Below are 16,731 nucleotides of genomic sequence, written 5' to 3' on the forward strand. Positions count from 1 at the left end.
TCTATCCCCAAGGAAATCCAATAGACAGCAATTTCACGGTGTCTTGTTAAGCAATCGATTAAGCACTGCGAGTGACTAATCCCAGAGTATTATGCAAATTAAACCTCTAATTATACAGGCACGTATTGCCACAGCAGGAGGACTCGTTATTTAAGAAATGGAGAGACATACTATTGTACAGATGAAATGCTGGTTTTCTATCATATTTTATCAAAAGTTTGTAGTCAAAATACCACAAACACACGAGTAATATTTACCTCGACGTTTCAACCACATGTTTTACTCGTTGTGTTTAGCGTGATAAGTCTCGTTTGTGGTATTTTGACTATGAGTGAAAATCACGAAAGTTTAAAACGTTATAAAAAAAGTTTGTCTATTTTCATATTAATATTAGGATCTTATCATTCCTTCCGCTGTTATTCGATCATGAACATGTTATTTTAAATGTCTTGAATATGTTTGCGTTACTTATACAATTTCGCTAACAAGACATGTAATAATCACTGGGGAACAATGGTGCTGCTATATTGGAGGCTTATACGGCCAATTCGGGTCACAAAGTCTGGACATGGAAATAACTTCAATCTATGCTAATGATTGGACTCTTTGTAAAGATGCAACTCGACTGCACGTAAATAAAACAGGTAGTAAATACATACTGTATATAATGTTTGCTTAGATTGTTGTATGATCACTGCAGGTGTATTCTGTCTACCTACCGTGCGGTTAAGGCAATCTTTCTTGTCACTTTCATGCAAAAGACGTTCCGAGTCGACCAAAAAATCATTGACTGATGTCTGGGAGCATTAGTCCAAGGATTTTCCCCCGGAGAGTCCAGAAACGTGTGTATAAATAAGCACTGTTTTTACCTTGTGACATAAAACATCAATGTCCAGCTCATTGGCTACGTCTTTAATGAGGTCCATGAACAAGTCCGCTTCTTCTAGCTGCCTCTGCGCCGCGGATCCGCTTGGTGATCGAGATCTCTGCAAACAATACAATAAAGATCAATGGTTTATAAACTTAGTGAGCTTGCTGGGGTTACCTATGGATCAGACTAACCCATCCACGAGTATAGTAATGTCTGAATGTGTGAACCTAAATTAAATTTGGAGAGTAAGACAGCCGGTGAAATTACTGGCACTTGAGGTATCCCATCTTAGGCCTCTAGGTAGGCAACGCATCTGCAATCCCCCTGGTGTTGCAGGTGTCTATGGGCGGTGGTGATCTCTTATCATCAGGAGACCCACTTGCTCGTTTGCCATCTAGTTGAATAAAAAAAAATACTATGAACTTTTCAGTGAGTCAACGAAAACACGACGAGAAAATGCTTCTGTGATTCTTTGCATTTAATGGCGTGTATTTCGCTGTAAATGTCTCATCATCATCATCGTTATCATATCAGCGGATTGACGTGACGTTGGATATAGGCTTACTTATATTTAAATGGTTACTTTAAAGTCGATAAAAACTTTTCAACGACGAAAAGAACACTCAGGAAATCCGGGGCACGGAAGTGCCCCCGCCGAGTCGAGCAAAACAAAAACAAAGGCACGGCCCGGCCGTACCAGTAATACCTTTCTCTCCATCGTGCACTCAAGTAAAAAATAAATAATTTATTTACTTAATATTTATTTATTTATTCTCAAAAAAGGTGTAATTGTAACATAGTTTTAGTTACATCACTAATTTCGCCAAACTATGACGTTTATCGGCGAATACTGCGCTATTATACTTATTTTTTACTTGAGTGCACGATGGAGAGAAATGAAAAATTATTTATTCGGTCCTCGCTCAATTGCTGGAATTTGACAGACACATATTTTATGAAAATAAATGGTCCGAGGGGAAACTGTTGACCCGGAAAATGTAAATTATAGCCACTGTGGACTTAACCAAATATTTTACTAGTAAAAATGTAAAGATAATGTACTGGTTCACGTGTGGCATCTACTTTTGATGAGTCACTGCAGAGTATTTTTAGGAATAACGCTCGATTCTAAACTACAGTGGGGACCTCACGTCACAGCAATCGCGGGTAGATTGAGTTCTGCTGCTTTTGCAGTTTGGAAAATACGGCAGTTAACCGATGTGGCGACGGCACGGTTGGTGTATTTTGATTATAAGTTCCATCTTGCACTGACTGCCTAAAACCAAAAACTTGTTTCTGGGAAATTGCATACGTTTTTATAATAAAATTCCAAAAAATATTACAAATGAAACGGATACAAAATTCAGATCTATTGTCAAGAAGACATATATCAAAAAATCATTATCATAAAGTTAATGATTATATCATGGACAGGGATATTTGGAAATAATTCCGATCCGCATTAGCGCTCCCTTCAAATAGCGAACCTACTGTGTTAAAAATAAAGTTGTGTTAAATACTTGTGATGTATAGGTATCATTTAATAATATTGTAAGGGGCTGTTTTACCATCCATTGATTAGTGTTAACTGACGGTTAAATGTGATGTCGTCTCCGTCTATTCGAACAAAACAAATAGAGACGGCATCACACCTAACCGCCAGTTAACACTAATCAATGGATGGTGAAACAGCCCCTAAATCTGTTTAAAAAAAATATACCTCGTTGAGTTTCTTGACGGATTCTTCTCAGCAGAGGTTTTACCGAACCGGTGGTAGATTTTCTTTTGACATTCATAAGTGCTTGTTATAGCCTAAATTTAATAAAGATATTTTGACTTTTGACTTTGACTTTGAGCTTACAATTTAAATACTAAATGTTATTGTGTAAAAATGGCCTACTTAATACCCAGGACTTTGCCTGCATTCCACATTAAGCGCCCGTTTCAGTTTGCAGAAATATGACAAGCCTCTATTTACCTCGGTACCTACATTTTAATTATTTGTATTTTCTTTAGTTATAGGTACTTAATGCAAATAAATATTGAACAAGTGTACAATATTTATAGTACCGAATGTATCATTGCAACACCCTAAAGACGTTCTATGTCATCATCATCATCATCATCATCATTAGCCGGAAGACGTACACTGCTGTACAAAGGCCTCCCTTTAGAACGCCACAATGACCGACAACTCGCCACCTGCATCCACCGGTTTCTCGCAACTCTCACGATGTCGTCAGTCCACCTGGTGGGGGCCTGCCAACGCTTCGTCTTCCGGTTGTGGTCGCCACTCTTTTTTTTTATTCGACTGGATGGCAAACGAGCAAGTGGGTCTCCTGTGTCACAATGCACATAGGCGATCGCTGACATCTTAGTTAGCTCAGTGTAAGCTAGATGGCGCTTACTTCAATAAGGGATCTCTGAGCAGAATGGCGGACGAATTCTAGAGGTCGCCACCGTAGTTTTCTCTTGACTTATTTATTTACGTAATAATATGTATTTAATATTTATTTATTATTTACTTATTTATTTTATAAAAGTAGGCATTTTATTACACTCATTTACTACACGAGTTTGTACGACTAAATATATCTATAACCAACTCACCCTTGACCGTTTTTGTCGGCCAAGGGTGCTGTCGATCAGCTGTGACCGGGGGAATTCTAACTGTAATATTCTCGCCCTTAAAAGCTGAAACACAGCTGTAAAACACACATTCAACAGCTTACACTACACTAAACAGCTCCCTCGAAAGCTCCATACGCCCAGACTTGGTAAGTTCTCCGATATTTAACTCTTGTGTTTTTCTGTGTATTTTATTAGAATTAATTTCTTTATAATTTAACTTTGTGTAATTGAACTGAAGGCTTCCCCTGGCCAGGGAATCTTTTATTTCAAACATTTCTTATACTTAATATTTTAACACTTGTTAATTTCTCTCATCCGTTGTTATAAACTCAGAACCTATGTTAATGCTTATTACTTTTATGCAACGGATGCTTACCGGTGTTAAAATAAATTCAAACTCAACTAAGTAACGTTTAATTTCAAATGTAATCCTCTAACGGTTATTTAGTGAACTGTTGTATTTCAAATTTTAACGGTCACTTAGGCTATTTATTTTTACCTTTTGTTTTTTTTAAATAATTATATAAAACTAGAATCACTTTCCTTTGCCTGCCTGTAACTCCGTATGATTGTCTCTGCCACTCACTGCAATTCAGCACACCCTAAGAGTTGGGGCATCGCTGCAGAGGAGTGACTGGCAAACAATCTAGCACTGGACCACAACTGACACCACCTAATTTACAGGGCACCTTCGTACGGCTTACAAACCTTCGTACGGCTTACAAGCTCCGTACGGCTACAGCTTTGCACGGCTATAACTTTCAAAGCTCCGTTCGGCTACACTCTCACGGCTCAGGCGGCTCCTTTACGAACCTGACACTAAGTGACGGCCTCTTCCGGAGTACTGACATCCTTCCTCGTCCATGATCCGGAACACTTGTAGGCTCGCGCAAAGGCAACGACCAAGGACCATAGCCTCTCCGGGTCTATAGCTCCGAATAATGAACGTCTCACGTTCTTATGTAATTTAATTGAAATAATAGCCTGTTGCCTCGGCGACTCCCCTCAAGAGGTCTGCGACACCTGATGGTAAGAGATCACCACCGCCCATAAACATCTGCAACACCAGGGGTATGCAGACGCGTTGCCAACCTAGAGGTCTAAGATGGGATACCTCACGTGCCAGTAATTTCACCGGCTGTCTTACTCTCCACGTCGAAATACAACTGTGCAAGCACTGCTGCTTCACGGCAGGATAAGCGAGCAAGATGGTGGTAGCAATCCGGACGGACCTTGCATCCTACCACTTACACGAGGACTTTTCCCCGGTGATCTCGAGCGATATATTGCCATTCAATTTGCATATTGTTCCAACCATGTCGGTGACTTAAGTTCTTCGACGAATTTCCGTATTCCGGATTCTATCGCGCAAAGAAACTTCAAGCATAGCTCTCTCTATAGCTCGTTGCGTTACGTTCTATGTATTTAATTGAAATAATAGCCTGTTGCTCGCGACTCCATCTGCATAGAATTCATTTATGGCTATTCCTCGGAAACTATGCAATATAAATGGCCTATCCTATAAGGTGATATCTCAATCGTGGTTCAGTAACAGCCAGAAGACAAACAAACAGAATAACAAACTTTCGCATCTATCATATTGTATTACTGAGAGTAGGCACTAATGACACTAATTTAAAGTGTTATAAATCATGATCGATTAAAGGTAGCACAAAATATCATATAAAAGATCTCCAAAATACCACCCATAGATTATTCAAAAAACATCAATCACAATTAGGTTAACCAGTTTGCATGCGACACCCAAAATTCTAAAGTCGGATAAATTAAAGGACAAACCGGGTCACTTTCGCTTCGTTTACCAAAATTATCTTTCTGCTTAACAAAATACAGAAAATTTTCATTCCACAAGGGTAGTCAGGGGTTTTTTAATTTGTTCTTAACCTCGGGTCGGGTTAGGCGGGCCTGGTAATAATTATTTCTGTGGGGAACTTAGATTGAAAGGGTTTCATAAAAATAAAGAGACAGTAATCAGCAATTTTCATTATTAAATTTTGAGAAGGTTGAAATAATCTCTAATATTGCTGACATTACATTTAAATAGTCCTTTTTTAATGACAGCGTTACATTATTAATGATGATAATCCAGTGGATTACTTGAAAAGGTAAATGTTAAATAAAATTTACTTTAAAGATATACTTTTTATAAATTAGGAGTGTCTTTTCAAAAGGGCTTATTTCCATTTTTCCCTTTTTTTTACTGAAAATGTAGTTCTGCTTAAAACAGAAAAATACAAATATTCTTTGAGATTAAAGTTCTAAAATGTTCACTTATTATCTACGTTGAATTATAACTTTTTGTAGACTTCGAAATTTGAAGCTGACTGCTATAAAATAAATAGGTAAAAGAAAAAACGCATTAGAAACTTGTTAAATCGAAACCGATAGCCGATAGATTATTGTTTACTATGGGTATTTTTGTAGGCTTTATGGGTATTTTTTTAACATCGTGTCCCGTCATATAAATAAATAAATTAACATAATGAGAGACTCAGCAGCGTTGCCGGACATGACATCGGGGCTTAGGGCTTATACTTTCTTCAAAGTATATAGATATGATAGGTGGTACTCATGGGCAGTGATGATCAGTTCCCATCAGACGACCCAATTGCTCGTTTTTCTCCCTCTCATAATAAAAAAGGCTAATAACGGTTGAAACTAGTAGAGCTGCTTTAAAATAAAGCAATTTCACAGTCATTTGAGCAATAGTTGTCTTTATTGTATGTACGAAAATCTGCAGCACAAAGAGCATTCAACTTTCTAAATGGGCTTTCGTCAAACCCCATTCACACGTTTTGCTCAAACGGTAAAGCGTCCCGTGCCTACAATAGTATGTTTGCGAGCAAAAAGTGGTTTGATACTCTTTTTTAGGGTGTCGGAAAAGAAAAATCCAGGCAAGTGCCAATCGGATTCGCACACTGAATGTTCCTTCCAATTTTTTAGGTGTTAAGTATTTGTTATTATTAATTGTAATTTTACTATTTGTTGATAGCAGTACCTTTCTGCTCTGCGAAAATTTCGTTTTGTTATTGATATAGAGCGAAGACGCTGAAAAAAACTATGTCTCTCTCTTGTACCTATATGGTTTCTTTTATCATTTCGTTCGACAAATTTTTCGTAGATGCTTAAATTAAGTAATAGGTTAAAGGGAAGTACCTAAACCTTAAAATCGAGCCTGCTTCATATTAAACTGTTTTTTGTCTCTAATTTCAAAATGGTAAAGGAACTATGGCGAGAATGAAACTTAAAAGCATTTTAGCGGTCGTTGGACTGCAAATAGCTATCACTTAAATAAAACAAGGCTAATAAGGAAAACTAAGAAAATTTTCAGAAGTTCACAGCCTAAAAACTCAAGGATTTTTAATAAAGGTATTGGAAATTCCTTTAAAACTTAAGCTTTTAACTTAAACCTAAAGCTAATCCAAACCAAAACGTTTTATAAAGTTAAGTAGCGGAAAAAACTAAAGCTATCTTTTTCATTCATACGAAAAGAGAAGACGACAGCATTCCGCTTCTCTAACACGACGTTAAATTTACATGTCCTAAGGCAATCGCTTTAATTAAAGTTAGGTGCTTCATTTTCGAGACTCCACGTCCCGCCTCTATCTTTTACCTCGAGTAAGAAAAAGACCAGACAATTCTGTGACCGGGAGCGCAGTTTTACCTTCTTCAAAGTTCTCAAAAGCTGTGTAGTTGACAGGTGATGTCTGAATGATGTTATTTAATTATTTTCTCTGGTAAAGAAATTTGGTGGAAAAGGTGATACGGGTTTCATCATGAGCTTTTGTTGTGTTAAAATTTTGAGACAGCGAGTTAGAGCGTTTTCACATTATCCGGTCCGATATAGCCAACGCACCATGTTCTGTTTTCACATATTTCCGATGAAATCGTTTCGGTACGGCCGGCTCAAAATGGCCTCCACGCATCGGTCTTTGCGCACACAGAGACAATTTAGATATACGCCTATGCGCCTATGCCTATCTAAATTGTCTCTGTGTGCGCAAAGACCGATGCGTGGCGGCCATTTTTACATTGTAGTTTGACATTATAGCATACATACAAATATTATCGTCGGACAGCTCACGGGCGTCCGATGGTGCCACAACATATCGGTGTCGGCTCCGATATCTGATATCGGGCCGAACAATGTGAAAGACATGTACATATTTCATACATTTTACTTGCCCCGATATCGTATCGTCGTCCTATAACGATATCGGATCGGGTAATGTGAAAACGCTCTTAAGCCGAGTTTAGACGCATGAAAAATCGTGCAAGTTGCATTACATTGCGGCGCTCGATTGACCACTACAAACTCGTTGGCTTTACGGCCTCGCAATGTAATGCAACTTGCATGATTTTTCTTCCAAGTCTAAACTGGGCTTTAGGATTGAGTTTGTAAGTATACTTTTAAGGAGAAAAGAAAGATTTACCAAATGCCATCATGTTGGTAGTCAACAACGCAACGCGATCCTTTAATTTACATTTTCACTCTTGGATAAGTGACGAGTACAGAAAATAGTGACGGAAGAGTGATTAGTTATGATATTGAATTTTAAAGATGCGAAAATCAATCAGTATTGAAAGTATTTATTGGTATTTTCGTTTCACCAATGAAACTCACGTGGCCCCTATGTTCTTTTGGGTAGTATTACATCAAGAGCCTAATATCATTAAAGTTAAACCGCAGCCTGTGAACGATCAGCGAAGCATGACCTAAATGTTCAGAACAAACCGCGTACTTATTTTTGCGAATTTTGCAAGCGAAAGTTACTTGGTGGGACTTCGTGAACGGGCGCGGATCCAGTTTATCGAGACAGGGCGGCTACTACGAAATTCGAAAATCGAAGTTTCTTACCATCCCTCTCACTCTCGTAAAATAATATTATCGTCAGCGAGGCGGCCAGATACGACGTTCGAATTTTGCACTTTGTAGTGGGCCGGATTGAACGTTTTAAAGGCCGATCAAGAACTAACTAATTGAGCAACCGTCAAATATCCGGTTAAGTAAATAGTAATTATCTGCAACAATTTACTTGTGTCTCAGATAAATTATGTTCATTAGAGCTATTAAATAAAAAAGCTGAAAGCGAAGGAGAAAGCATAGTACAACGAGCCGTCACTACGAATTAGACACGATCTTTAGCAATGAAGGTACCGACAAAGAAGAAGAAGAAGACCTAGAATGTGCCCTTAAAATTAACGGAAATTAAAGACAACACGGTGTAGGTAGGTGATAAATCTAAAAAGCTGTATTCAACGTGCTCACAAATTAAGGTAAAACAAACCCGGGAAAACTATTCATTTTAGGTGTAAACTTCACGCCTACTCTTGTTATTGGTTGATTGTACAAGTTGGCTCACGGGGGAACTGTTTACCGCCGCATTTGCGATTGACGTCATTTGCTAGAATAGTATTGGGGCAATCCTGGAAACGACGAAAATTCACACTACGTAGACTTTTTTGGTGTTCTAAATAGAGACGGTTGTTGATAACTGTACCTATACATATATCCGCTTCCGATTAACTTCTATCCGCTTAGATTTTTAAATGGTAATGAAGCTCGTACAGAAAAATGTTGGTATTAATCAATTTTTTCATTAATTTATTTTATAACATTACTCATGAAATTATTTTTGAGGTATTATTGTTTTAGTGACGACCGAATGGCCAAGTGGTTAGAGAACCTGACTACGAAGCTTGAGGTCCCGGGTTCGATTCCCGGCCGGGGCAGATATTTTGTATGAATAATACGAATGTTTGTTCTCGGTTCATGGATGTTTAATACGTATTTAAGTATGTATTTATCTATATAAGTATGTTTATCCGTTACCTAGTATCCATAGTACAAGCTTTGCTTAGTTTGGGACTAGGTCGATTGGTGTCAAGTGTCCCATGATATTTATTATTATTATTTTATTTAATGGTCCAACCAAGTAATTGCCGTAAACTAAACTTTTTGGGGGTTTTAGATAAATAAAAATAAAAACAATTCGCGCTCCAGTTCAGGTCAAATGGACAAATTTTAATTAATATGAAAAAAAAAACAAAAGTCATTTTACTAAATTACTTCCATGTTCGAGAGCATTACGAAAGCGTCGCTCTCATTAAATATAATTTGTATTCCTTATTGAAGGCCCGTAATAAGTGCTTTGTTTATTTATCGTTTAATCTTTCAAAACAAGTGAACATCCACCCACGGTTGTAAAAGTACTCAATTGTTTACCACACTTTTCCCGGCCCTCCGGCTATCTTATCACCACACTCGAAAAGTATAATGTAGTTGAAACGGTGATAATTCTGAAGAATGTGTCGAGCGAGATTGCCAGTTGATACTCATCAAAGGCCTTATTTACAATTTGGGCCGCGTTTCCACCAGAGATATGCGAAGTAGCTAAGCAGTGCGAGGATGTGTAGCGAGGATTTTAATAATTTACCTGTACACCGTGATTTTATTGATTTCCGTTAACTTCAACAGACGTCTTAGTTGTTTGATAGAAACTAATTGATAATTAACTTTTTCCTCCCCTTAATGGTAACGTAAATCAAAAAAACCACGTTGTATAAAAATGTTTTTTCACTACCCAGTACTCATAGTAAAAGCTTTGTTTAGTTTAGGATTAGACCAATTCCTGTAAAATTACCAAAAAACTATTTTTTTGAATTCAATTCATACTTTATCTTCTTCGCATGATCAGATTCACCTAAAATTTAAAAGTTAGCTTTATGTTATGTAAATTCAATAATTCAATAATATTATATTACCTTACGTTGTCATGAACTAATCTTTAAAAATATTTGTTGGATAACACTTTTTTTACCTTAAATTTAATTTTGCATCGGTTCATTTCAGAAGATACACATTTCTGCAGTTCTTCAGCGTTGGTCGGGTTACTTTATTCTTTAGTAATTAATTTTTGTTTTATATTGTATACATATAATCAAAAATTAACCTAGCAAGGAATAACCTTTATCATTGTAGTAAGTTCCAAAAAAATATTCTCATGCAAATTACCATCAAGTAACCGTAAAGTTGCTGGAAGAAGAGTTTCCCTTGTTTTGGGAACAATAAAAGGAAAAATAACCCCGAGCGACTTCTCAGCAGACGATGCGGTTTCCATTTTAAGTTTTAAGACTGGAGTTCTGCGATATCGTCGCTAAATGAGATTTTAATGTGATATTGGTTGTTATTTAAAAGTAATTTCATGAATATAAATGTTTTCAATCGTTCAGGCGGGATGTAGGAAATTTTAAAACATTTACTGCGTATCTGAGTATATATCCTTGTAATATACGATATTAAGGATTATTATTATAGTTTTTTTGTTTTGCCTTGAAAACAATACAAAATTGAATCAAACCCTGTAAGGGCACTGCAATAATATAAATATTAAATTAACCTTAAACTTAACTAACACATAAACACACTTATATATCGAGGGTTGCCACTAGTGTCTGTGAGAAATTAACTTCATTGGACCTATTGCAATGCAATGAATTTAATCCGGAAGACGAAGCGTTGGCAGGCCTCCCACCAGGTGGACTGACGGCATCGTGAGAGTTGCGGGAAACCGGTGAATGCAAGTGGCGAATTGTCGTTCATTGTGGCGTTCGAAGTGGGAGGCTTTTGTTCAGCAGTGGACGTCTTCCGACGGATGATGATGATGAATGCATGCTCCCGTAAAGATAACGTAAATTAAAATTAATACGTTGTATAAATTTATACAAAATTATTAAAGCCCATGAGCTGCAGTTAGCTAACCGGAATGTTACTTATGGCGTTATTGCGACAAGAATACGCATTCTTCACAAAGTAAAAACACATTTGCAGTTTATTTACGCTTTTCTAAAACTTTTACATTTCTCTTAAAGTCAAGAAAAAGCGGGGTTTATAAAAGAAGCGCATTTTTTTCTCTTTTCAAATAAACTTGTACACTGAAGTCGCAATTTGCTTTTCATAATGAACGCAAAATTGTGTTATATTGTTCAGTAAAGGCAGACGTGGTAAATACCTTTTAAGGAAGGTTGGAAAGTCATATTTGCATTACAGGGTTACTATTGGTGTGTCCAGACTCACTTGGACTCAATTTTTGCATACAATTCTCTTTTTTTTAACTTATTTACAAATAATAATGATTTTTCACTTAAATAATAATACTTACAATCAAGGAAAGTGAATCGCGTTTGGACCTTTTCATAATCAATTCCGCTATGATTTCTTTAATAAATGTATGGAATGTCCCAATGACACCAGTAGCACAAAGGTTCCACTCTGGTACGCTATTCAGTTTCTCTGCCGCGTTTAATCGCTCGTTTTACATCTTAAAGCCGAGTTTATACTTGCAAGAATCATCGTGCAAGTGCATTACATTGCGGCGCTCGATTGACCACTAAAGCTCATTGCCTTTACGTTCTCGCAATGTAATGCAACTTGCACGATTTTTCTTGCAAGTCTAAACTCGGCTTTAAAGACCTGAGATTATTGTTGCGGAGTGCAACTTTAAATTACCTCTTTGTCAATTTTTCTTACATCTAATAGAGTTGTCATTTAAGTACCTAAATATAGGTATTATACGGTCCGACTAGTTTCGATATTCTCGAAAGATATTTTCAGTACGGGTGGCGCCGCCGTCGTGATCGTAATCATCTCATCATCCCAGCCTATTTACATCCTATACTGCTCGATACAGGCCTCCTCTCAGAATGAGAGGGCTTGGACAGTAGTTCCCACGCGGGCCCAGTGCGAATTGGGAACTTCATACATACCATTGAATTACTTCACAGGTTTCCTCACGAACTTAGAGTTTCGTAGTAGCCCTGCTGCTCTGAAATAAACGTGAGCCGGCGTTTCTCATTGTTTGATCTATGCCTTTAACACCTCTTTTCCGTACGTATTTTTGCCTTCCCGGATAATACCTTGTAAACAAGCTTTTTGTGAAATCTCGATAAGGATCCTTTGTATCTTAACCGTTCACTTCTTTTTATTTACACCGTCATTATCCGCAATTTATGAAGCAGCTACAGGTTTGAAAAGATTTTGTTGAACGTGAATTTTTCACTGAAAGAGTTGACATAACTCCTACGAGGTAATATTATAAATTCAAAAGTTTGTGAGTGTGTGTGTGTGTAGGTTTGTTACTCTTCCATGTTAAAACGGCGAATGGATTTGATTCAAATGGAAAGAAAGGAGAAAGAAAGAAGAACGACTTGAAATCAAACTCAAACTCACAACATTTATTGAAAAAAAAAACACACTACATCACAACAAAAACACAGTAAAAACATAAATAGGAGAAGAGAAATTTGGCATGGATGTCTTCTATGTAAACATTAATAAAATCCACGATGTAATAAGTGGGAGTTTTCATGGGAATATAGTTAAGCCAATCAAATTTTTTACCGACACTAATCTGTCCGCGACATTTTTCAAACAATTGCAGATTTTTGTAAGTAAACATGTTTTTTCTTTAATTTAATAGATTACGTAAGTTCAACCTATTAAACCGTGAAATATCTTGTTGGAAAAACGATTTTTTGGTAACGCCAGAGACAATTTTGGTAACGCAGGAGACGCCCAAAGTGTCGGTAAAATAGTTGATTGGCCCAATCAAAATTCATAGGGTTTACGCGTGCGAAGCCCCGGATAAAGTCTAATTCGTTTATCGCTATCCCGCGGGTACTATGCAGTTTTCCGGGATAAAACTATTCTATTTCCATCCCCGGGACTCGAACTATGAGTATAGGAACCTAATTTCATACAAATCGGTTCAGCGCTTGGACGTAAACAGGGAACAAACAAAAATACTTACAAACTATCGCATTTATAATTTTAATGGGATCTAAGCCGAAACTTAACGCAATTGATACCTAGCTGAATATAAACATTCTTAATACCTATAAGGTAGTCAAAAGTTGGCAATGTAGGGTGTAACAACTCAGATAAAAATTGTTACAATTTACTGAAAAGGAAACGTGGGGGTACCTAAATAAAATTTACATGTCAAAGAGTTTCCACACATTCCTCGGTGTCCATTAAGGCTTCAACAATAAACCAAATTGGTTGGCCATCGGGCGAGTCCATTTGGCCGGCTATTTGGTGAGTCCATTAGTAATATAGATACCTAGTGTACAGTACATGGTGTCTGTGTATTTACCCAATTTACACTCGCTCGCGAGAGACGAGACGAATCGCGAAGCATGTGAGGAGAAGCCTGGTGTGGACGAGCACTCGCGTTTCACCTCACGCTTGGTCTTGACGGTAGCAGGCGCGTATCTTCTCTCTTTCTTGTAAGTTGTTCTATGAGATTTACACTCTCGCCTCTTGCCTCGCCTCGTATCTCGGTCTGCGGCTCGCGGATCGATGGTAAATAAGCTTCCTGCTTACACTCTCGTGGCGAGTTTAGTTGTCTTTCAGCTTGCAACCTGCGTGGCATAACGTTCAAACCCGAATGAAGCGTGAGCGTCGTCGTCGCGAGGTCCTTTGACTCGTGCCCAAAAACCGCTCCGGACGCGAGCGCTGCGAGGGGCGAGACGAGGCGCGAGGCGAGGCAGGCACGTCTGGTCACACTCTCACCTCGTACATCGCCTCGCGCCTTGTCTCGCGACTCGTACCCGTATTACACTAGACAGTCTGTGATCGTCGGTTGAAGATTGGTTGCACACCTTTATGACGACTTTCTTGAGAAATTAGTGTAGTGGTTTCCCTTTGTCTTCCACACTGCAGCTCTAGAGTCCGGAGTTTGTGGTTGGCAATGCTGTCCACTCTCACTCCAGGGGCTCGGCACTCCACCAAGAGAAATAAAATAAAACTATTTGTCATGGTTCATTTAGGACCCTAAACCGTGCTTGAATTATTGTCAAATTGTAATGCCACAGATTATGTTATGTACGACCTGAATTTTTCCAGGCAATGGAATGTGGCTGTCTCACTGTGACGTCATCCAGCGTATTTCGTAAAAAAATTATAAAAAAATAAATATTTATCCAAATTCAAAATCAATAAAAATGGTATCTTAAAATATCCTATTCTTTCCAAAAATAAGATAAAAACTATAGGTTATTTTTTTTGGTGCATCCCAATTAGGTATATTCTATCGAAGCAACGCATGGTGTTGCGTGTGTCCATGGTTATATGTTTGATGGTGCTCACCTCACCAATCCAGGTGACTAACCCGCTCGTTTTATACAAATACATCCATAAAATCATCCATATAGATACTGTTATCTTTCCCCCTTGCTCGTTAAAAAGCACAGACTGGCTTTAATATTTTTACGCACCCGCTGAAAAATTAAAGCTACTATAAAGGACATAAAAAGCGTCATATCAAAGGATACCTGGGAACCGTCCCCGCTAAATGCCTACAGGATGCCTTTTAACGTGGGCTCAATCCCTCCACAACCCTGTGTTCCCCTTTTAGGTCTACCCGCTCCCTAAAAGGGTACCAATCAAATTTAATTTCAGGAAAGAATTATATTAAATTGTTAAGCTTATTTAGTTCAAGAGGGTCCAAGCTCGAAACTCTCCGGGTAAGGCACTTTTAGTGAAACAAATAATAGTTCAATTTTGTCTAAAGAAATAATAATGTTAGATAGGTACCTTACTATAAATAAATGATCAAACAAATTCGATTTAAGTTTAATGTTGTTCGTCCTTTCGAAAGTACCTACTGATAGCGTGCGTGCCTCTCTCTCTCTCGCTGTTATGTGTGTGTGTGTGTGTGTGTGTGTGTGTGTGTGTGTGTGTGTGTGTGTGTGTGTGTGTGTGTGTGTGTGTGTGTGTGTGTGTGTGTGTGTGTGTGTGTGTGTGTGTGTGTGTGTGTGTCCGTAGGACGTCCACTATTAGACATAGTCCTCTCCCATAAACCTCCGGTTGCTTCAGTTGTTCCAGTTGTATTTTTTAGGCATGACATAAACGAAGCTGCCTTCTACGCATGACAGCATAAGTCATCTAACGCTGGCGTGCAGGCACATACAAACTTAGATGTTAGCCCACTTCACAACACCCTGTTCGTAACTTGGCTACGTCTGAGTTCAGACGTAACTTTGCCCACGGCTTGATTTACGGCTTTCACCTCCTTTTGGAACTTTGTCTCTTATACTTTCCATGATTTAGAACAGGAATGTCGCTAATAAGTTCATAAAGATTAAGATCACTCTATTATTATTAAATACCTAGCCATAATTAATTCAACTTCTATTAATCTCACTCGTAACTCGATATCGGGACTTGATTATACTACTATGTTACAAGTATTTTTCAACTGTGATGACTTCTGTGACACTTGAAAATTTTCCGAATTTCGCATACTATGATCGCCAAATTTTTTTTAAATTATTTATATTTTGAAGAAAAATAATCAAAAAAATTGAAACTGTACATTTTGAAAATATATATAGTAATATCAATGTCCATTAAATAGACTCCATCGAATTCGATATAAAAATATTTATTTTTTTAAAACACGCAATGGGTGAAACGGAACAGAATAGTGACGTGACACAACATTATCGGCAATTGCCGCGGTTCATTATTCAATAACAATGAACACTAAGATATTTTAATTTTTTAAACAAAACTTGCAAGATTTTGTAAACGCGGCTATTTGGAACGCGGCTGCAGCCATCTTGTGGCCAAGTGCATGTCAGTATCTGTATAGTTTTTTTTAATTTCATCTTTATTTTTATTTGACATCACATGTATATTATTTAAATCATTACATTTACTAGCTCTTTAACATGGAATAATATCAATCAATCAAATAATTTTATTTTATAATGTATTAATATATAATAATGTATGAGTGTAATATATAATTTCGTATAATTAATATAGTTTTGACATTATGTAATCTTAGATTTAGTTAGGTACTTATAAACTGCTGTTGTGTGCCCTTACAGGGCGTCATGGACCGACTTATATTATTTACTAATGTGACATCTTATTGTAATGAACATGGCTTGACAATAAATAAATAAATAAATATCACTGTGCAACGCGACGCCTTGTATACGAGTTGAGTTTCCGTTGCATTTTCTTTGCATTGTATTTTGTTATTGTTAATTTCTGTTATTATTGTTGTTGACTTTTGTTACTGTTTCGCGTTATGTTTGTTGTTACTTTATGACAAAATACCGAAACGGTAAAAAAAACTGTTTTAAACTCCCAGAGTTGGGAGTTTGTAATTCGTTTGAGGGATTGTTTCGAGCGA

General features: G+C 37.5%; 1 protein-coding gene across 2 annotated transcripts in view; it reads right to left on the reverse strand.

The window, feature by feature from the left end:
• The window catches only part of LOC141442334 (cGMP-specific 3',5'-cyclic phosphodiesterase-like), a 121,804-nt gene that overhangs the window by 27,647 nt on the left and 77,426 nt on the right, over positions 1-16,731 (reverse strand). For both annotated transcript variants that reach the window (XM_074107294.1, XM_074107295.1), the window contains exon 3: positions 870-986. In XM_074107294.1, the coding sequence (XP_073963395.1) occupies positions 870-986 (117 nt within the window). The remainder of the gene's footprint in view (positions 1-869; positions 987-16,731) is intronic.

This window comes from Choristoneura fumiferana, chromosome 25 (assembly GCF_025370935.1).
Source record: "Choristoneura fumiferana chromosome 25, NRCan_CFum_1, whole genome shotgun sequence".
Classification (NCBI taxonomy): Eukaryota; Metazoa; Arthropoda; class Insecta; order Lepidoptera; family Tortricidae; genus Choristoneura; species Choristoneura fumiferana.